Source organism: Barbus barbus (genome assembly GCF_936440315.1).
Source record: "Barbus barbus genome assembly, chromosome: 1".
NCBI lineage: Eukaryota > Metazoa > Chordata > Actinopteri > Cypriniformes > Cyprinidae > Barbus > Barbus barbus.
This window is the reverse complement of record NC_136729.1, coordinates 16,089,951-16,111,618: the sequence shown is the minus strand read 5'-3', so window position 1 is coordinate 16,111,618 and position 21,668 is coordinate 16,089,951. Positions and strand designations below refer to the sequence as shown.

At 38.0% G+C, this 21,668-nt stretch overlaps 1 protein-coding gene across 1 annotated transcript in view; it reads left to right on the top strand.

Annotated features, from left to right (window-relative positions):
* Nucleotides 1-20,601, top strand: part of LOC306872886 (cGMP-inhibited 3',5'-cyclic phosphodiesterase 3B-like) — a 55,889-nt gene extending 35,288 nt beyond the window's left edge. The window contains exons 2-16 of the mRNA XM_079421792.1: nucleotides 7,984-8,034; nucleotides 9,241-9,489; nucleotides 10,658-10,794; nucleotides 11,654-11,760; nucleotides 12,633-12,852; nucleotides 12,940-13,031; nucleotides 13,139-13,302; nucleotides 13,850-13,984; nucleotides 14,331-14,442; nucleotides 14,612-14,725; nucleotides 16,583-16,782; nucleotides 17,030-17,233; nucleotides 18,042-18,203; nucleotides 18,291-18,528; nucleotides 18,638-20,601. Coding sequence (XP_079277918.1) covers nucleotides 7,984-8,034; nucleotides 9,241-9,489; nucleotides 10,658-10,794; nucleotides 11,654-11,760; nucleotides 12,633-12,852; nucleotides 12,940-13,031; nucleotides 13,139-13,302; nucleotides 13,850-13,984; nucleotides 14,331-14,442; nucleotides 14,612-14,725; nucleotides 16,583-16,782; nucleotides 17,030-17,233; nucleotides 18,042-18,203; nucleotides 18,291-18,528; nucleotides 18,638-18,858 — 2,406 coding nt within the window. The 3' untranslated portion in view covers nucleotides 18,859-20,601. The remainder of the gene's footprint in view (nucleotides 1-7,983; nucleotides 8,035-9,240; nucleotides 9,490-10,657; nucleotides 10,795-11,653; nucleotides 11,761-12,632; nucleotides 12,853-12,939; nucleotides 13,032-13,138; nucleotides 13,303-13,849; nucleotides 13,985-14,330; nucleotides 14,443-14,611; nucleotides 14,726-16,582; nucleotides 16,783-17,029; nucleotides 17,234-18,041; nucleotides 18,204-18,290; nucleotides 18,529-18,637) is intronic.
* The last annotated feature ends 1,067 nt before the right edge of the window (nucleotides 20,602-21,668 follow it).

Genomic DNA, 21,668 nt, shown 5'->3' with positions numbered 1-21,668 from the left:
TGCTTTTCAGGAGTTCTGCTCGAATCATACGTTTAATGCAAAAAAATAAAAAATTGTATGTATATAATACTTAGCAAGGACACAATCATTTGATCAAAAGTGACTGTTGTGAAGACTGTTGTTACAACCTATTTCTATTTCAAATAAATGCTGTTCTTTTGAACTTTATTCCTCAAAGAATCCTGAAAAAAAGTATCACTGTTTCCGCACAAATATTGAGCAGTACAACTGTTTTCAGTGTTGATAATAGTAAGATATTTCTTGATCAACAAATCAGTATATTAGAATGATTTCTGAAGGATCACGTGACACTGAAAACTGGAGTAATGGGTGCTTTTTAGTTAAAATGGGTTCCTTTTTCAAAAAAGTACAATCTTCAAACCTCTGAACATTGTTTTAAATTTTGTTTTCTTTTTTGGCAGCATTTTTGGTACCCTGCCATCATGTTTTTTTTAAGATGCTTCCTTTTTGAAAAACAGCCCTTTCTAACGTATACATTTTCAAATATATAGATTTGCACATCCCTAGACAGGACAGGATTGCCTTCCTCCTAGTCTAGCGAATCAGATACCCTGGATGACCACTGAATAACCCCACCTCCACAGCCCCCCTACGGTAATACCAAAACAAATGGCGATGGCTAAAGCAGATGCTAGCGAGCTCAGACTAAGACAACACACAATAAACTGGAACACGTCTTGGAGCTTAACTGTGTTCCAGACCCAAATCAAACTAATTCTTGTGATGTTTAGATTGTCATATTTTGCAAAAAGAGACAGTGAGCCATTTTGAAAACCATTGTCTTTATTGTGGAAAGAAGAAAAGCCATCAAAATCATCATCCAAAGACGGCATTGTGCGGAAATGCTTTCAAACCCTCCCTTTGGAACGACTCTCCATTATCACCCCATAACCTGTTTTAATAATTTATAAAACTGCAATTGATGCATCAACCCATTTACAGCATCTTGGTTTTAGAGCACCTCATAATGTCTTGCATCATTTCCTGGAAGACTGTAATCACACAATCACCATCATACTGAAGCTTTTTGGCCAAGTGGAACGTTAGAAGCATGTAGCCGGTTCGGTCTGTATCTGTAACTACCCTAAGTAGTTTGGAGAGAAGTGATGCTCCCATGTGAAAAGTGCAGGACGGCGCGGTATCTCTTCTTCATTCCCCTCCGCAAAGGGAATGTTCCACAGGCCTGCCAGCTCCTCTTGACAACATAACCCTCTTCCCCAGTCTCTCTCCTGTCCGTCAGAGTCCTGACACCAGCCACTGAGAGCCAGACATAATCACTGCTCAGCATGAAGTCACTGACTGCTTTCCAGAAGACAGCATAACTCTGTAATGACTAGGACTGTGAGCCATTAAGGATGGGTTGTGCCCAAGTTCAAGGGCGAAAGCAGTGATATTGGAGATGCTTGGATAAATATCTGTCAGATAATTATGCTTGGCACCAAAAATCTTTCAGGTTGCTGTACACATGAATTGATTAAGTAATAGGGTGTGAGATGCTATTTCACTACTTCCTTTTTTTTTAGGTAGCAGTGCTCTTGATTTTGTGGTGTTGCGTAATGATAGCTCCATTGCACTGTTTTCCCGGAGAACGCGAAATGTGCAATTCAAATCGATGCGGCCGAAAAGTCATAATGTTCAATGTGAAATGCGATCGTCTCTAGGGGTCAGATGAAACTTGAGAAAGGGCCGTTGACCTTGTCTTTGTGAGACTGGCTGGAGTTGACTGCAGAGTAGCCAGGACTTTCCCACACTCACAGCTGCTGCAGACGAGCTGAGCCATGAGGGGCGTTAGCCTGCACTGACATCAGCTCTCTGACACCCACAGGAACACAGACTGGGACACATTCAGCTCTGCTACACACACACACACACACACACACACACACACGCACACTCTTGCTACCATACATGATATGGCCATTCAAAATCACCACATTTTTTTGGGCTAAAACCAGATACATCATCATTTCGTACATGGTATTTTTGGTGGCATAAGTTTTAAATATTATTTCTGGCTTTTTGTTGCTCCTTTTTGAAGCTTTTATCTACATACTGACCCGTTTTTTTTTTTGCAAACCCTTATGTGCTGATTTCTTTACTTGGATCTATTTTTGTTGTATTATGATAAATATCCTCTACCATTCAAAAGTTTGGGATTGGACTCTTTGTTTTTGAAGTCTCTTATTCTCATTCTCAAGGCTAAAAAAATCCTTTAAAGTCTTAATCAAAACAACAGTAAAACCGTAATGCTTTGAAATATTATTACAGTTTAAAATAACTGATTCTGTTTTAATAAATTTGATTAAAATTCTCATTTATTCCAGTGATAACAAATATGATGTTTTTATTTCATTACTCCAGTCTTCAGTGTCACATGATCCTTCAGAGAACATTCTAATATGTTGATTTGATGCTTGGCAAACAGTTCTTTTTTTCATTATTACAATGCTGAAAACAGATGTGCTGCTTATTTTGGTGGAAACCGTGATACATTCTTTAATTACAACATACAGAACAACAGAATTTATTTGACAGATGTTTTTTTTTTATTATAATACGAAAGTGTTTTTGATTAGTTTGAAGCATCCTTGCTGAATAAAAGTATTATTCTTTTTCTTTTTCTTTTTTTTTCTTAAATGTTAGTGTAAAGGCCCTACTATTACTATAGAACATATAAACTTTTACTAGTATATCTGTTCTATATATACAGGTACTATAGAATCTGTTATTCGTGTCAAGTTGTTTTTTAAGTCACGTTAGTTCATAATAAATCAAATAATGTTGCTTTATACAACTTTGAATAATAAAAATGTATTAGTATGTAAACATCAACATTTAACATTAATAAATATAATTAATTGGTAGTTACGCTATTGCATTACACAATGTTAATATATAGAAGCATATTGTAATGTGTTTTGGGAAAAAGCTTTCAAAATCACCCAATAACGACATGTTTGTCATTTCCCGTGTTGCATATCCGGGTATATTTTCATTGTCTTTATTCTCAGATCATACAGCATTTGCTTTTAACAAACTGTTTGCTGTGTTTTTAATCAAATAAAACGGGTTTCTCGTTTTTATAAAATCATGAAGTACAGACTGGTGTTTTCCCCTCTCTCTCTCTCTCTCTCTCTCTCTCTCTCTCTCTCTCTCTAACGCTGTCTCTCTGCATGTAAAGTGATACGTGTTCATCAGCGGTTGGTTTGTTGTTCTGGTTCACTGGCTGGTCTGTTGTGTGTTGATGAAGCTCTTGACTGGCTCTGTGTAGTTCCGTGGCTTTTATGATGCTGTTTTTGTTTGGCCAGCCCTGGTTGGCCTCTTTCTTTCAGACGGTGTGCAGTTATTTAGCCACTCGACTGAGATTCTCTCAAACACAAATACACAATGGTCTTATACTCTCCATCTCACACCTCAATACACTGACTCTCTTATAAAGACAATTTAGTAGCGGAAGTTCTGGGGTTTTTTCAGTCTTGTTGATGTCTCATTTTTATTTAGTCTCATTGTCAGCAAAGTTCCCACGTCATTTGTGTTAGCTTTAGGTTTACGTAAAGTATGATGGCTTTGACCTTATGTAGGCGAATATCTGCAGACTAGAGTCTACTTTCCAGTGTTTTAAATTGGTATTTTGTAATGCAAATACTATGACACATTTTCCCCACAATACACTCGCAGGTTATCTGTCCTTAAAAGAACAAGACTCTCTTTTTTTCCCTCTGGGTCGGATTAAGTGAGTGTATTTTTTACACATGTATGGGTGTTTGTTCTTTTACTTTTTGCTTGGATTGATACCGATTTTTTTTAGTTTTTTTTGGCTAAATGTCAGTATAAATGTGTTAAAAATGCAATTCTTCAGTACAATTATTATTATTTTTTTTAAAGAAATTAATAGTTTATTCAGCAGGGATGCATTAAAGTAACGGCCAAGAGTTTTTACATTTGAGTTCTAACCAAAATGTTCTATTTTAAATAAATGCTGTTATTTCTATTTATCAAGGAAAAATGTATCACACTTTCCACAAAAATATTTTTCAACAATAAGAATAATAATAATAAATGTTTATTGAGCAGAAAATCAGCATGTTAGAATGATTTCTGAAGGATCGTGTGACACTGAAGACTTTGCCATCACAGGAATCTGGAAACTACAAGAGTTTAAGATGTATTAAAATAGAAAACATTGATATTAATTATCAAAAAATATTTCACAGTATTACTATTTTTGTATTTTTTTCATCATACAAATGCAAACTTGGTGAGCAGTAAGAGACTGCTTTCAAAGACATTTTATTTAATATTTTAGTTTTGACCTTTTGATTTATCAAAGCTATAGCAAATGGTACAACTCTAGTAAGACAACACAATATTCATGAGATTCATAAATTCATTGTATTTGTAAAAAAATAATACTTTTTTATAATATATAAAACTTTTTGAAACTAGTGATTGAGATTGTACACCCATATGGAGTCAGGGTAAGACAATATCCTTTAACTTTTTACAGGTGTTTACTAGTTACATGAATCTCAAGTGTGTCTCCTGTGACCACTTGTGATCGGATTTCATGGGGAAAGTCTCTGATTTCATGACTATATGTGACCCTTGACCACAAAACCAGTCATAAGTGTCATATGAAAGCTGAATAAATAAGCTTTACATTAATGTATGGTTTGTTAGGATAGGGCAATATCTGGTCGAGATACAACTATTTGAAAATCTGGAATCTGAGGGTGCAAAAAAATCTATATATTGAGAAAATCGCCTTTAAAGTTGTCTAAATGAAGTTCTTAGCAATGCATATTACTGATCAAAAATTAAGTTTTGATGTATTTATGGTAGGAAATTCACCAAATATCTTCATAGAACATGATCTTATGTATCAATATCCTAATGATTTTTGGCATAAAAGAAAAATTGATCATTTTGACCCATACAGTGTATTTTTGACTATTGCTACAAATATACCCCAGCGACTTAAGACTGGTTTTGTGGTCCAGAGTCAACGTATACATCACTGACTGCGTCCGAGTGTACAAGGAAAATCTGCATAGTGTTACTCTCAAAACTACATGCATTTTAATCTAAAAACAAACATGATGTTTTAAGTGGAATTGTCCTTTACCTACTTTATTTACTTCAGCTGTGCTTCATGTGATCTGTCTCACTGCATGTCAAAATCAGTAAATTTATCTAAAATGTATTTGAAAAGTCTCATACTCACCAAGGCGGCATTTATTATATCTAAATATTATTGTGATTTGTGAAATATTACAATTTAAACTATTTTTGATTTAATATTTATGCATATAATGCAAATTTAATTTATTTCTGTGATGGCAATGCAGAATTTTCAGAATGTTCCATTTCTCCAGTCTTCAGCGTAACATGATCTTTCTGGAATCACTATAATATGCTGATTTGCTTTTTTTTAAAAAGTACTGTATTATTATGAATGTTGAAAACAAGTTGTGCTGTTCAGTATTTTGTAGAAACCATTATGCACTTTTTACAGGATTCTTTGATAAAGAGAAAACATAAAAGGAAATTTATTTAAAACAGAATTTCTTTTATAGCAATTTAAAATGTTTTACTGTCACTTTAGATAAATTTAATCCAAACTTGATTAGTAGTTAAACTCTAAACGGCTATATGAATTAGCTCACAAAACATTTTGGACCCACATTTAGTGCTGTTCACTTCACCCCAACAAATTTTAATACCAGGTATACAAGAGTCAAAATATTGTAAAATATTCAAGGATGCAGATTTTCTGAAACTGACCCACCTTTATTTTTCTGTTAATCTCTGTTCCATCTGTGAAGCTTACTAGCTCAACAGAGCGTAAAGAACAAAGCGAGATTTGCTTAAGTAACTCTTTGACATTCTGAGGGGTCAAGACTCGAGTCTGTTTATGTACTTGTGTAGCTCTATACCACATGCTTGATTTAATGGGAATGTATCTGACCAGTCAGATGTTAAGAGGTCATTTTTGACCCACAGAACCTTTCCTGTGTTTGAGAGAGAAAGTGTTAGAGGAGAGATGTGTCAGAAAAAGGTGCCTATCTATCTCCCGCCATCCTGGATGCTGTGACGTTTGTACTATTGTTTGCTGGCCTCTGTCAGGTTGCCATGGCAGTGCTTATTTGCCATTCTAAATGCCTGATGGTGTTAAACAGATGCTGACAGCTAACAGTGATCATCTGTCTGATCAGAAAAAAAGCTGATTTGAGAACAAGAGGCCACAGTGTGTACATCGTAAATGAATCCCAATCCAGACTTGGAATTAAGGTTTATGTTGCACTTTTGATTCAGTGAAAGCAGGTGAGTGTGTTTCCATCACCTCCATCTGTTGCTCTCTGAGCCTGTGTGTTGGATGAGTAAGAGTCTGTGGTCATGTCTTTAGGACAGAGCTCTGAGTGCCTGAGAGTGCTGCTGGTTTTAAAGATCAGAGCTGCTGGAAGTGACACATGACACAGCCAGCGCAGGTGCAGGGGACTTCTGCTTTGTCTGTTGTGTGGAGAAACCAGGCTCTTCTCTCGCATATCACCAGTACTCCCTCATGTGGGCAAACGCTGCGCTGCCATTCAGTTACAGTGACTTTCTGAGTTTAACATGGCGACTGCTTGCATATGAGCCGTTGCTGGCCGAGAACTCTCTCGAACCTTCTCTTGTTTGTCTGATTATTTTAGAACTGTGACATGCCACTGTTTTGATAATGCTGTTGATCTCTTGTTAATTTGTGTTTGCTTGGTTGCTAAATTAATTTATGCCACTGTTCCCTGAAAAGTTTTCCATATCCCTGAAAGAAAGGATTTTATTTCTCTTTATTGTTGTAAACACACTAACCAGACTCCTTGTTAAAAAGGGTTGTTATAAAATTTTAAACATTTTCCTAATTCCTGTAAAACTATATACATATAGTCTTTTAATAAATATGAGGCCATAAAACTGCATGGAATTTATCCTTTTAAAAAATTAATTTGTCACTTTTTAGGTCTGTAGAATTGAACTGCAAAAATATAAACTGGCCAGGAAAATGGCCAGAAACATATTTACTTATTAGTTATAGCTCCTATTTTTTTCTTGCATATTCATATAAACTTTAATAAAATATTAACCAATGTATTAATGTTGAAAAATAAACAACAAACCCCCTTTTTTTGTTAGTCAGCCTAATATGGCTCATACTTTCCAAATTTGCCAAATGAAAAAGATATTTTTAGCTGAATGCATATTAAAATCACATTTAACATGTCTGTTTAGCGTGTGAAATATTTGTTTTTTTTTTGCTAAACATGTTGTTTGTGACTTGTGCAAGTTTGTTTTAAAGTTTGAGCCTCTAATTTGGTATGTAATGGATTAGTGAAATGTCATTCTACAAGACCATTCAATCATATTTTTTTTATATATATATATATATATATATATATATATATATATATATATATATATATTTAGACAACTTGTTTTGCAATGTAACTGTAAACGTTGCTTTGCTACTCCATGATACCAAAAAACAGACACAGCCTGTGACCTATCTTGGTGATAGTGTTGTGGGACTTGGCTTTTGTTGGGTGACTTTCCTCTGAGCCTCTGAGACAGATAACGTGGAAATGCAGTCAAATGACGTAGTTTTGTTAGATAAGATCTGTGAGCGCTATTGTTGACGTCTCATTGTGGTTACAGTGGTTTTCTTTTTTTTCCCTGGAAGCCCCATTTAGCAGTTTTCAGCTCACGAAAAGCATTGCTCAGGTGTTGACAAAACGTTCAATCTCACATCAAACGCTTGTTCAAACCAATATGTACAAATGTGTTTATTTTTACATGGTTATAGGCACTTCAGAAACATAAAAATAACTAATTTATCTGCTGCTTTGTCTTAAATTTCCATAGGTTTTGTGCAGGGTGGCAGTTGTGAATGAAATGTGCTTTAAAGAGCCTTTGTTTTGTGTCCTTTAGATGATCCTGTGGGACTGGGACCTTAAACAATGGTACAAGCCACAATATCAGGTCAGTACAACGCCTGTTTAGCTTTTCAACATTTCATCGGCATGATTTATGTAAGTTTTGCACTCCCATGACATTATGGCTTAAATAGCCAATATCCAGACCAGACTATGTTTTGAATTCACTTTTTATGAACCTTTTGTGAGCTACTTTCAGTTATAAATCAATGCATAAAATAATTTAATAAAATGTATTTAGTAATCATTTATTCAGAATGCCTGGTTCTAAATGTTAAGCACATTTTATGTTTTAAAAACATATAATTAAAATTATATATTTTATTAGTTATTATATATTTGATTATTTATTAGTATAATCTTTGTGGTCCGTCACATACAGACTAGTATCTCCTCTCACTTTCTTTCCGTCTGAATGAGCCTTATAATGTCCATCTGAAGACAGTTTGTAGCCTGTTAGCATGCTGAGGCCTGTAGCCCCTCCATCTGCCCGCCTCTCATTACTGCGGCTGACCTGCGAGTGGATAACCCTCATCCTGGCTTACATAAAGCTTGCCAAATGACGTCAAATCCTGAAGGAAGTGCTCGCTGTGCACTTTTACCACACATGTGAGCACGCACACACACGCAGGTCGCAGCAGTGCCGCCACTCTGCTTTATTACTTTCATCAGAACCACAACCCCCTCTTCAAAAAAAATTATGTAGGTCTGAATTAAATACAATCAATAAAACGAGCTCAGCATGTACGCACAAGGCTGAAGATGGATTAAAACTAGCTGAGTTTATAGATACCCAGAGTTCTTCCTGTAATATCATTATGAACGGTTCCTTTTTTTCCGTTGAGTGGATATCATCAAAAACTGTCTCTGCTACTTGGCTGGATTTATCAAATGGATGGCTCCGAGAATGAGTCATTCTTTGCTACAGTTACTACTGGCACGAGTCTAGAGCAGCAGGATGGCATGCTGTAGTGTTGCTGTAGCTCAAACATTGCATGGTGCTATAAACGCCAAAGTTATGGGTTTGATTCCAAGGGAATGCATGAACTGATAAAATGTGTAGATTTAATGCAATGTAAATCACTTTGGATAAAAGTGTCTGCCAAATGTGAAAATGTATAAAATCCTGCTGTACTTCTAAATGACCACAAGGAGGCAGTATACGTCTCATAAACAGATACATACAGGGTAAATTGCTATTTCTTTATGCAGCAAATTTCCTAATTTTGCATTCTATCTGATGTCTGCTTAGGGTGCAGTGAGTGGCAATGGTGTGGATCTGTCTGTGATAAACGAAGCCAGGAACGTGGTGTCAGACCTGCTGATGGACCCCTCACTGTCACCACACGTCCTCTCGTCACTGCGCAGCGTCAGCAGCCTCATGGGAGCTTTCTCTGGGTCCTGCCGGCCCCGGGTCAACCCCTTCACCCCCTTCCCCGGCTTCTACTCCTGCGCTGAGATAGAAGACCCCTCAGAGAGAGGAGAGAGAAAGCCACTGAAGGTAGGTGAGCCGCAGTGTTGGGAAAGAGACTTTCCTCACCGAGTTTCAAGTCACTCAGAATTTGAAGTAGTGTAACTGCAGCCAAGCTACACTTTTAAAACCGTAGGTAGCAACTACTGACAAAAAGTAGCTACTTTATTCTTGTTGCTCAAGGGCCAATAGTTATATATTTAGGGTAAACATATCTTCTGATATGTTTATATATATATATATATATATATATATATATATATATAATTAATAATTATAATTTTAGAATTGAATGTATTTTTCTGTGCACTGATATTAAAGTTATGACCAGTGCTGGTAAGCTGATAATTATATAAATTTTAAGGCAGATTACTGACCAAAAAAAGTAAATTCTGTGCCATTTTGTCGGTATAAATTACAGTTTATATTAAAGTAAAATCAGTGGTTTTAAATGCTTAAAATTAATTTAGGCATCACATCATTATAATGTATAGTCTGATAGATGGATATTTATTATGAAAAGTTAGTCTAATAATATGGTAAATGTGGCATAATTACATTTCCAGTATGAGCCATTGTATATCCAATATAGACAATAACAATGAAAAAAAAATCTCTAATATCAGCTAATAACCATTATGGAACCGATATACACTATCATTCAAATGTTTGGAATCAGTAAGATTTTTATTTTTGAATTTTTTTTTCTGTAAGAAAACTGTACATTTGTTTAAATTGTCTTTAAATAGCTTATTTTTGAATTTTGATTCTATTCTTCAAAGAATCCTGAAAAGAGTATATCCCGGTTTCCAAAAAAAAAAAACTTAAGCAGGACCTTTTCTCAACATTTGATTAATAATACAAATATTTATTGTGCACCAAATTAAAAAACTGCTTGACAGTTTCATGAATTGAATAATTTACTAGAATGAATAATACTTTTTAATACTACAAATGAGAGCGAGAAAAGGTGAGAAGGCAGTTTAGGAGAGTGTTTTAAAATATTAACTTGGGGCTAAGTGATCAATACAGTGGGACATTAGGACATTTGCTGGTTCAATCTCTGCTAGTAGCCGTCATCTTTGCCCTTGAGCACAGTTGTGCCCTCAGATATCTCCAGAGGTATTGTCCCTGCAACTGGTGCACTGTATGCCATGCCTGTTTATTGAGTACTTCCTAAATGACCTTGCACTTTCAGGGTCTGAGCAGCAGGAACAGTCTCCCTACCCCTCAGCTGAGGCGCAGTTCAGCCTCTTCCTCTCTGCCCCCACTGGAGTCTGCCTCGTCACGCTGGGAACGCACCAATGGAAAGAGATCTCACTCTGAGCTCAGCAGGTCAGACCTCTCAAACTGTCTCACAATTCAGAAACAGAATCAGCTTGATTCGCCAAGTGTGCGCAAACACACGAGGAATTTGTTGTGGTTTTTAAGAAGCTCTTGATACATACATGCATATCTGACACGAGAACAGAAACATTTAAATAAGACTTAACAATAATAATAATAATAATGTGTAAGAATCTGGAACAGAAGATTTATGTACAGATTTGTGCCTCATTTACTCTATATTTACAGCTGTTTAGAAAAATATACATATATATTTACAAAGTACTAGGGAGAGAGTCAATAATTAGAGATGGGGAATGAATTACAGGCATTAATTACAGGACACAGGTAATAATTCCTGTGTTAGTTGTTTAGGCTGGAGATGGCATGGGGGAAAAAACAGTTTTTAGCACCCTTACACCTCTCTGTACTCCTCAGGGGTGGGCAAGGACAGGAACACAGGTGCATTTGAATCTGTGGATAGATAATCGTCACCAAGCATGATATAATATGACCAAATAGTTGAGGTTTTAGTGGGACACTGCTTTCTGTAATTTCACTGTTTGTCCTCAAGGTGGCAGTGTTAAAAAGAGATCTGTGAGAAGCTGAGTTGAGAATCGCTAAAGAAACTTCATCTGATGCAAATTTGACTTATAGCTAGGCTCACATGGAATTGTTGAATGGGAACATTATTCATTCATAAGCCCCCCCCCCCCCCCCCCCCCCCCCAATGTCTTTTTATTAAATATTTTAATTATAAAGTTATTTTATTATGCTTTCAGCTATCCGTGAAATTGTAGTGATCTCAGTTGTGACACATTTTGCCATGTGACTTATATACATTATTATTATTTTTTTTACCCTACAGCCAGAGTTGTGTTTCTAATGGGCCCAACAGCAACTTGCTGACTATTCCTAAACAGAGATCCTCCTCTGTCACGCTCTCCTACGGCCACACTATACCCAGAAGACCAGGTCTGCAACCATCAAGAGTGAAATAACCTTCTTTTTATAAAATATTTTGTAAAAGTTATGAGTTTAGCCAGACTGATTTACATGTCATAATTGTGGAGGTGGCATTACTTCAACAGCTGTCCTCTTCTTATATTGGTAAATGAAAAATAAAACAAAATCTACTATAAAATACTTAAGCAAAGTCTGTCTGTCTGTCTGTATTTTTATTTATTCTAAAGAAAAAATTACATTTATTTTTTAAACATATTGTAGAGATATATTTTGGTCTAAAGACTGGTTTAAAAAAAATGTGTGGTGTAACCAGTAAGTAAAACGTAAAAACAAATTCAACATATTTTCCAAAGTTAAATGAATGAATGTGTGAAATGTGTGAGATATAGAATACTTAAAAGTATAGTTCATCCAAAACGAAAATTCTGTCATTTGTTTATTCACCCTCATGTTGTTCCTCATCTTTCTTCTGTGGAACTTATAAAATATATTTTGAGAAATGTCTTTTATGTTTTTGTCCATACAATGGAAGTCAAATGTCACTGATGTTGATGCACAACATGAGGGTCTGAAGGGGTCTTTTCTCATTGTTTTCTTGTTGCAAGACAACGAAATGGCCACCTGTACAGTATGTTGACTAAACCACACTTATTTAATTGGATAGAAAAGCAAAAATATTTGGCTATGCCAACATTAGTTTTTCAAAAATTTCAGTATTTTAATACTGGCCTTAACAGACCTTTAGCGGTCTCTGTACAATTACACCACCTTGACTTAAAGCCCACAAAAATATCAAAATGATTTTAATTCAGGACTTAAATAATTGCACAAATGTATTTGTTATTGGATAAATGAATAGATATTGATTTTCATGTCTATAGGTGCTTCTCCCAGCCTGAGTCCTGTCAGCTCCCCGAGTCACAGTCCCCCTGCTGCTCCCGGCTCCTCTCTGGTCACACGCTCTCCAGTGGAGTTCCCAGACACCGCTGATTTCCTTACCAAGCCCAGCGTCTACCTGCACAAACCGCTGGGCTACACGCTGAGCTCACCTGATTTCCAGCAACAGTATCGAGGTCCCTCCTCGGCCCCCTTGTGCACCAGGTACTGTAACATCTAGAACCCTTCCCCTCTCAATTAGGTTGTACCTTATAAACAACATAATTAATTTTTTTTTTTTTTTTTTTGTAGCTGTGGCCGACAGATGCTAAAAGGTGTGGCCAGCATGGAGGTGGGTGAGGGCCATCATGCAACAGCCAATGAGATGCAAAGAACACGCTCAGGTAAAGTTAATAAGCCATGACACTAGTGCCATTTATCACAACAGAGTTATTCCTGATTCCATCCTTAGGTTTATTACTCAAAATAATGCTTTTGCTTGCTTTCTTAGCTGAAGGAGCAGAGTATGGTGGGGAAAACTTGATCCGAGAGGAGAGCTTGGAGGCAGAGTCTCAGGAGGAGAGGACTGCAGACACAGCCGGGGGAAAACTAAATAGCCAGCCTGAGGAAGAGGAACAGACGTCCAGTACGGAGCAGTCCTCATTGGATCCTGAGGTAGAGCATGCACACATGCTGAACTATATGTACACTTTATTCCTGCATGGTTTTATTATAGTAATGTCTAAAACATTGCCTCAGGAACTGAAATCAAGATCCAGTGTTGCTTGTGGATGAGTAATTTTAGTGCTGTTTTGCCTTAGAAAGGGCCGCAAGAGAAGAGCTTTTCTTTCACGTAACCTGAAATGCCCTCATCTTGATTCCACCGCTCTCCTACTCCTTTTATTGGCCAATCTGGCAGTTGTTAAAGTGGCCAGCTGTTGAACAAGCCGTGTGGAGTTTAGAAGCCGAGTGCTTATTTGCATTCCCATGCCTTTGCATTATTATGTGGTTGCTGGATTTATAGCTGTGATCTCTCTGCAAACCCTCAGTTTATTGTTCTTGCCAAAGGGGTCTACAGTAAGAGCCTGTGAGGACAACATATATTTAGCTGACTTAGTAAAACCCTTTCCTTTTTATCTCTGACTTTTTCCTGCAAGACAAAGCTGAGATTACTGCAAAACCTTCTACCTTCTGTCAGCTGACTGTGGTTGATCTCTGGCAGGGAGACGAGGAGTTTAGGTTGGACTCTATGCTGGTGGACCATGAAGCACTCATGGAAAGGATCAACACCTGGAACTTCCAGATCTTTGAGCTGATGGAGATGACGGGAGGAAAGACTGGCAGGATTCTCAGCTATGTTAGTGCTTTGTACCTCTAAGTATTAAAAAATCCTGTTGAAATGATTAAGCTAATAAAAGGCTATTATTGAGTTTTGGGAAAATGCAATTGAGAGGGGTTTTTTTCACTTTGGTGGAAAACATGGTTCTCTTTTAGCTAATTGAAACCATTCCCGTTTATTTAAATCCACAAAATTACACACTTTTATTGTCTGATCTGGTGTGACTGGCATTTCATAGATTTAGCTGAATGTAATGCGAGTGGTCCTTCTCAGTACTCCGTGCCAGTAAACATGAATCTGCAGGGACTCAATGGCTCACTGCTTGTCTTTTCTTAATGAAGTTCTGTTTGTTACATTCTCTCAGGTGGCGTACACTTTGTTCCAGGACACGGGTCTGTTCGAAATCTTCAAAATCCCTGTGCGGGAATTCATGACGTACTTTTGCGCTCTGGAGAACGGCTATCGTGACATCCCCTGTGAGAATAAAAAAAATCTTGTTGAAGTTTAACTTGAAAACTGGGTTAGAATTGTTCCAGTATTTCTCAAATTGGACCACGGTGAAGATTTGTTTCCTGTGAAGCTGAGAACGGTTGAAAACAATTCCAGTGAAGCGTTAACTTGATGATTTTTCTGTTCTTCCTTTAGATCACAACCGTGTCCATGCCACTGATGTCCTTCATGCGGTGTGGTATCTTACCACCCGGCCAATCCCAGGCTTTCAGCAGATCCATAATGAGCATGTCACAGAAAGTGATACAGGTACATCTGTACTCTCACACTCTATTATAGTTTTGGCATCAAGAAACTTTGGGGTCTGCAGGGGATGTGTAGTGACCTGGTAACTGAAGGTTGTAGGTTCATATCCCACAATGGCCGATTCATGATCTACCATCATTGTGCCCTTAGATAAGGCACCGGATAAAACGGTAATATGGAGTACATGATGGACAGATTCAGGTTAGAGCATCTGTATCGTCAGTCATGTCTTTAATTATAACTCACATACCTCCTGATCCATCGGAACTAAAGGGAAAGGGAAGTGGTGTGTGGCCAAGTACGGTGACCCATACTCTGAATTTGTGCTCTGCATTTAACCCATCCAAGTGTACACACAGTAGTGAACATACACCCGGCGCCCGGGGACCAGTTGGGGGTTCGGTGCCTTGCTCAAGGGTCTCACCTCAGTTGTGGTATTGAGGGTGGAGAGAGTGTTGGTTATTCCCCCACATACAATCCCTGCCGGACCCGAGACTCAAACCCACAACCTTTGGGTTACAAGTCCAACTCTCTATCCACTAGGCCACGACTGCCCAAATAAATTAGAGGCCGTCGCTGCTGCCCGGTCTTCGTTATTCCAGCCAGTGGCACAAATGCTGTCCGATAAGAGATCCTCTATTACGATTGAGATCTGAGGTGGCTGCTGGCTCAGCATGTTCAAGGCTTATTTTAAGTCTGCTGATGGCCCTTGTAATTTCTCAAATGGAGTTGACTCTGAGTCACTCTGCTGCTGTTCCACGCAGCAGCCAGCTCTGGCAGGCAAATGTGTTGAATCACACTGAGATCAGTGACTTCACTAGCTGGCTCAAATACGGAGTTGCAAAATATTCAAAAATCTTTGGGAAAGAGATGGAGTATGGTTTCAGAATATTTGGTTTGCTTAATTGCAGCCTCTTGGCAGTGTTTGATTCTCTTATTTCATTGGTGACATTTTAAAGCCTATGCAAGTTTGAATTAGTAGCGAAGAAATAATGCAAAAAAAAAAAAACTTCCCTGAACAGATGTTGACGTGTGTGTGCAAATAAAAAATTATTTGCTGAACAATTTCTGTATTTGTGTATATTGTATATTTACTTTTATAACAATTTCTAATTTAATCTAAATGTTTTTTAGAGGATTATTATAATGAATTAATTTTAATGGATAGGTTTCGTATAAAAATGCTGCACTTTTCTATGGTTGCATATTGGTTATTGTCTGATATTAGAGTTTTTTTGTTTTGTTTTTTTACATTTAAGGAATCTAAATTGGATATATATGGCATCTTACATTCCCATGTCGCCTGATTTTGACTGATTACTTTCTTAATTTGAACTCAAAAGAAGATATTTTGAAGAATCAAACAGTTGTTGGTCCCCATTGACTTTCATACTAGGGAAAGAAATACTATGGAAGTCAATAGGAACCATCAGCTATTTGATTACCAGCATTCTTCAATATATCGTCTTTTATGGTCAACAATCAATGAATTTCCATTACTGTATATTATAATGTTGTGATGTCTAAATTCACTTATAGCATTTAAAGAAATTGCTTTAGTGTTCAGTATTTTAAATTTGTTTAGAAAAAAATGCTACCAAATAAATTTTCAAATCAGGCATTTATCAGTCATTTGCCACACCATGAAATTTTTATTATTGTGGAATCTCTATCACGTGTGATTAGCTGATAATTTAAATTGTGAATTATTGGCTAATTCAGATTCTTAAAATAAAGCAAGTTCAGAAAATCAGATTGCATGTGCCACCTAGGTGTTTATGTAAGACACTGTATTGATTGTGACTGTCACCTGGAAAGGATGTGTAGTAGTGTATTATCACTTTTCTTTGTATTTATTAGATTCGGACAGTGGAATTTCCCCAGGCAGGGTGGCATATGCCACGTCCTTAAGTTCCTCGTTCTCGGATGACAGTTACGGCTGTCTGGCCTGGAATATCCCTGCGCTGGAACTCATGGCACTATATGTAGCAGCTGCTATGCATGACTATGATCATCCTGGTCGCACAAATGCCTTTCTTGTAGCCACTAACGCTCCTCAGGTAAGTCATGAGCAATGCCCAAAATTGTAGTTTAGAAGCACCTTCGAATTTGTATAGTTCATTTGGTTCTGAATCTAGTTTTCACACTGTTTCGTCAAGAAGTGAAACCAGCCCATCTTTTATCAGAAGCATATGCTTTTGTAATCAGAGCAGGGAACCTCTTGACTCATGCACACCATGTTTCTCTCTCCTTTTCTTCATCCTTCTTTTCTTATTTCCACCTCTCCACACACTCTGTCACACACAGGCGGTGTTGTATAATGACCGTTCAGTTTTGGAGAACCACCATGCAGCCTCTGCCTGGAGCCTGTTTCTTTCCCAGCCAGAGTTCAACTTCCTGTGCAGTTTGGACCATGTTGAGTTTAAGCGTTTTCGGTTCCTAGTCATCGAGGCCATCCTTGCAACAGACCTAAAGAAGCACTTTGACTTCCTAGCAGAGTTTAATTCCAAGGTCAGTAGTAGGGGTGCATTGATATGGTATCATCAATAATCAATAACAAGGACAATAGCTTATACAGTAAATCAGACCAACTCTTAACTACTGGTTTTTATTTTGCTGATCTTTTTTCTTTCTTTTTTTTTTTTCAAATATAAGTAACCTGTCAACTTCTAGTCAGCACCTAGCACCCATATTGAACTAGGTTCATTAATCCTTTCAGCTAGAGGAATCAACATGACCAGACAAATGGCTTTTATTATTATCTTTTATTAAGATAAAAATTTGGGTGGATTATTTAATGAATAGAAAATTCAAAAGAACAGCACTCATTTGAAATAGAAATCTTGGTCCCACTTTATATTAGGTGGCCTTAACTACTATGTACTTACATAAAAAAGTACAATGTACATATTGTATTGCAAGTTATTGAGGTGGGATACGGGTAAAGTTAGGGACAGGTTTGGTTTGTATGGGTATGTTTAAGCGTGGGTTAAGGTGTAAGGGATTCAGCTTTGCCATTACAGGAATAAAATACACTTTAAAATATGTTCAAAGAGAAAACCGGTATAGTAAATTGTAATAATATTTCACAATATTATTGGTAAATTGCAATAGTATTGTATTTTTGAACAAAATAATGCAACCTTGATGAGCATACAAGACTACTTTCAAAAACATTAACTTATTTATTATAAACTTTTGATCAGAAGTCTATGTTTATAAATGTATGATTTAATGCATATCTCCTGAACATGCCTACTGCAGGAAATTGTTATTTTTAGGTTAATCCTCTGATTGATCCTTTTCTTTTTTTTTACAGGTTAATGATGTGAATAGTCCAGGCATCGACTGGACTAATGAAAATGACAGGTTGTTAGTGTGCCAAGTGTGCATTAAGCTGGCAGATATCAATGGGCCAGCCAAAGACCGCAGCCTTCACCTCAAATGGACAGAGGGTATCGTCAATGAGTTTTATGAGCAGGTTTGTCCTATTCTCTTCACATAACATACAAAACATTGAGCAACATAAGATCAACATTTGTGCATTTTTGCATTTCCGCCTTCATAGGGTGATGAAGAAGCCACTCTAGGATTGCCCATCAGTCCTTTCATGGATCGCTCGGCACCACAGTTAGCTAAGCTGCAGGAGTCTTTTATCACGCACATCGTCGGGCCTCTTTGTAACTCCTACGATGCTGCCGGCCTGCTGCCGGGATACTGGATTGACGAGGAGGGCTCAGACGACGAAGAAGAGACGGAAGACATCGAAACAGAAGATGAAGAGCTGGACGAGGATCTTGAACCAAGTATGAGTATACACATACAGTTGTGCAGAAAAGGCAGACCATTTGTGTTTAGATTTTTATTTAGCTAGTACTTCGGTATCGCACACTAATCGAGTAGTTTTCCTTACAGAGAGGAGGAAGGGTCAACGGCGGTTATTCTGCAGCATCATGCAGCACTTAACAGACAACCACAAGGTGTGGAAGAAAACCATAGAAGAAGAGGAGAAGGCCAAAGAGCTGGAGACTCAGCAGCAGCAGCAATCCGAGAGCCCCAGCCTTCCTCCGTCCACCTCCTCCTCCGACGACATCCAGGTCATTCAAGAGGAGGCCGAGGAGGAGGAACGGCAGTAGCAAGAGGAGAAGGTCGAGAAACGAAGCTCACCGAGGGGTTTACACAGAGGTGGACGACCCCTCCCTCTCCTTCACCTACACAAACACACACATTGACACCCAGAGGAAGACCCTAGCGGATCTCCCCACGCTGAAATTCGTCACTGTGCCGACACTCTGAAGCTAATGCAGTTAACATTGTGTTGAAAAAAAGGCCTTACTACTGTGAGAGGACCCTTTGGTGGGAGCCCCACTCCTATGCACTTTCACCCCATGGAGAATCAGCAGAGAACGAACAGAGCTTTGAAGATGCCGAACCGTATTGTGAGATTAAAACCAGACGGAGAAGAACACAGGCAGGGGAGAATCGTGCCATCCCATGGTTCACTGGCTGTGACGCTGCCTTCAACGTAGAGCTCTTAACTCTCCCGTAGGTACTTAAGTCCAAAAGGACACGAAAAAGACAATGATGTAATTGACACCCGTTACCAAAGCGAACAGTTCAAAAACATAGAAAGACTGCGACTGAAGCCGTTTCAGGCTCAGTGTCAGGAAGCATAACTCAAAATGTGCCTGTCTGAACTTTAAAAAAAACATATATATATAAAATATTGTTTGTTTTTATTTTTCTTGTGGTCCAGAAAATGGGCTATGTACGCTGCACTGTATGTGCAGTCCCCAATTCATGCTGGCGACATAAAACACTGTATTAATGAACGGAGTCATTATGACGAGTGGAAATGCTGACATTTTGACTGAAAAATGACCTGACTTCTGCATCGTTTTGGATGCTTTTTATTCATGTTGATCACCTTCATGCAGTTTTGTGTTTGCCTATGTTGTTTGAATGGTTGTTTCTTTCTTTCTTTTTTTTCCCCCATTTGTGGTGTCCCCCTGCTCCCTCTTTTTCCTCTTCAGGAACGCTGAATTGCCAATCGTTCTCTGTAAAGTCTGTCTGTGTTTAAAAGCATAGCAAATGGGACAGGAATGCTGTTCAAATGAAGGGACGTTTCTCCTTTTTTATGTTTAAATAGATATATTTTTTCACGGTTACTCAGGATTCATGTGAAGGATCGATCCTTGTTTTTTGCGAAAATTTAATTCTTCAATTTCAACTTGCACATCGAACGTTCTTTTCAGAGGTGGGACAAAAAAAAAAAAAAAGGTTTCTATTTTTTGTATGAATAGCTTGAAAGTCGCTAACAACAAGAGATGCTCCTCCAAAGTGCAGTGTCCTAGACATTAACCCCCGTCCTTATCAGCTGCTCCAGACCAGTATATCCATGTTTGTTTTAAGACCCCTGATAAGAATTGGGAGCCAGGAAAGTTACTGAAAACTAAATGTTTGAGTTAGCATGCATGTCATAGACTAAACATTGCTTTGGGGTAACTTCACGTTTGGCATCATTTGAACATGCTTGTACTTTAATTATTGCCAAACGCGAAATCCGGCCAGTTCATTTTCAAGGAATCCAGGGTTTCACATTGAAAGCTGTACTTTTTTTTTTTTTTCCTTCGTATTTTCTTATTCTTCACCATAAGGCAGGTTTAATACTAATAGTTATATATTTTTTTTGGCTGAAGCAAGAACTCTAGGCATTCCACTAGAATAATGAGGGGCGGACAGGGAGGTGGAGATAGACCCGGGTCTCTGGGTCTCTTTCTCTCTCTTGGTTTGCCTCACCTCAACAAAAACTCATTTTGTCTCTGTAGAGGAAAGTTCTCAAGTAGGCAGTGTAAATCAAGCTAGTATATTTAAGAGTTAAAAAAAAAAAAAAAAGATATAAATGTGCACATTTTACTACCAAACAAGTGTTTAACCTCTGCACAGAAAGAATACTTGCCTATATAAATATATATTATATTATATATTTTTTAATTAATCAACAATGCGTCTGTTTTCTACATACAGCTGACATATATTGTACATTGAGACCATGTAATTATCATCTTGTTTCAGGAGTTTTTAAAAAAAATCTAATGCTATTTACAGATGTGGATGTGTTTGGGTGTTGTGTTTTTCAGTTTGTTAGTTGTTGTTTTTTTGGGTGCACTGTCTTTTGTTCCTGCCCATAACCACTCTATGCTGAAAGCCCCTAATTTCTAAAGCTGGCGGCAATGCCGGATGCCTCCCTGTCTCTGTCTGCCTTTGTGGGTTTGTTCATTAGTCACTTTTTTTTGGCCTGTGCTCAGGGTGTGTTCTGTGTTGGGGGCTTGTGCACACCCAGAACAGCTTGTGGTGCTTCTCTCTCTCTCTCTCGCTCTCTCTGTCTCTCTTTCTGTCCAGACTGTGTGTTCATCAGTTCTTGGATCCGGGACTCCAGTGTGGCTCAGTTCGTCCACTTCACTGAGCTCACCCCGGCTGAGCTCAAACCCACACACTCTGAACTTCATTCAGGTTGCCAAGCAAGGTGACGGCGGATCAGAGCTTCACGGCACCCCCATCCCCTCGTGTTGACCACTTGCTCGACTGTGGTATCTCACTTTTGGGGGTTTGTCGCACCACAGTAACCTCCGACGATCCTGTCATCAGTACCTTTATGATGGCATTCACTTTTTTTATGTAGCATTTAGATAGCAATGTCTGATGTAACCATTCAGCCTTTTCAGGGTTGTGGGGGAGAGTTGATTTTTTGTTATTATTTATAGCTGTCATAAAAGCACCATCCCTGAACAAGAGTTTCACTCTCTCTCTCAATTGATTTCTGCCTGTCTGTGTCTTTTTCGTTTTGTGTTCTGTTTTGAATGAGAGCGGATGTGTACTTTCCTGTTCTAAGTCAGGGGTTTTCAAACTGGTGCGTGAAGAGGGCCTGCAAAAAAAAATAAATAAA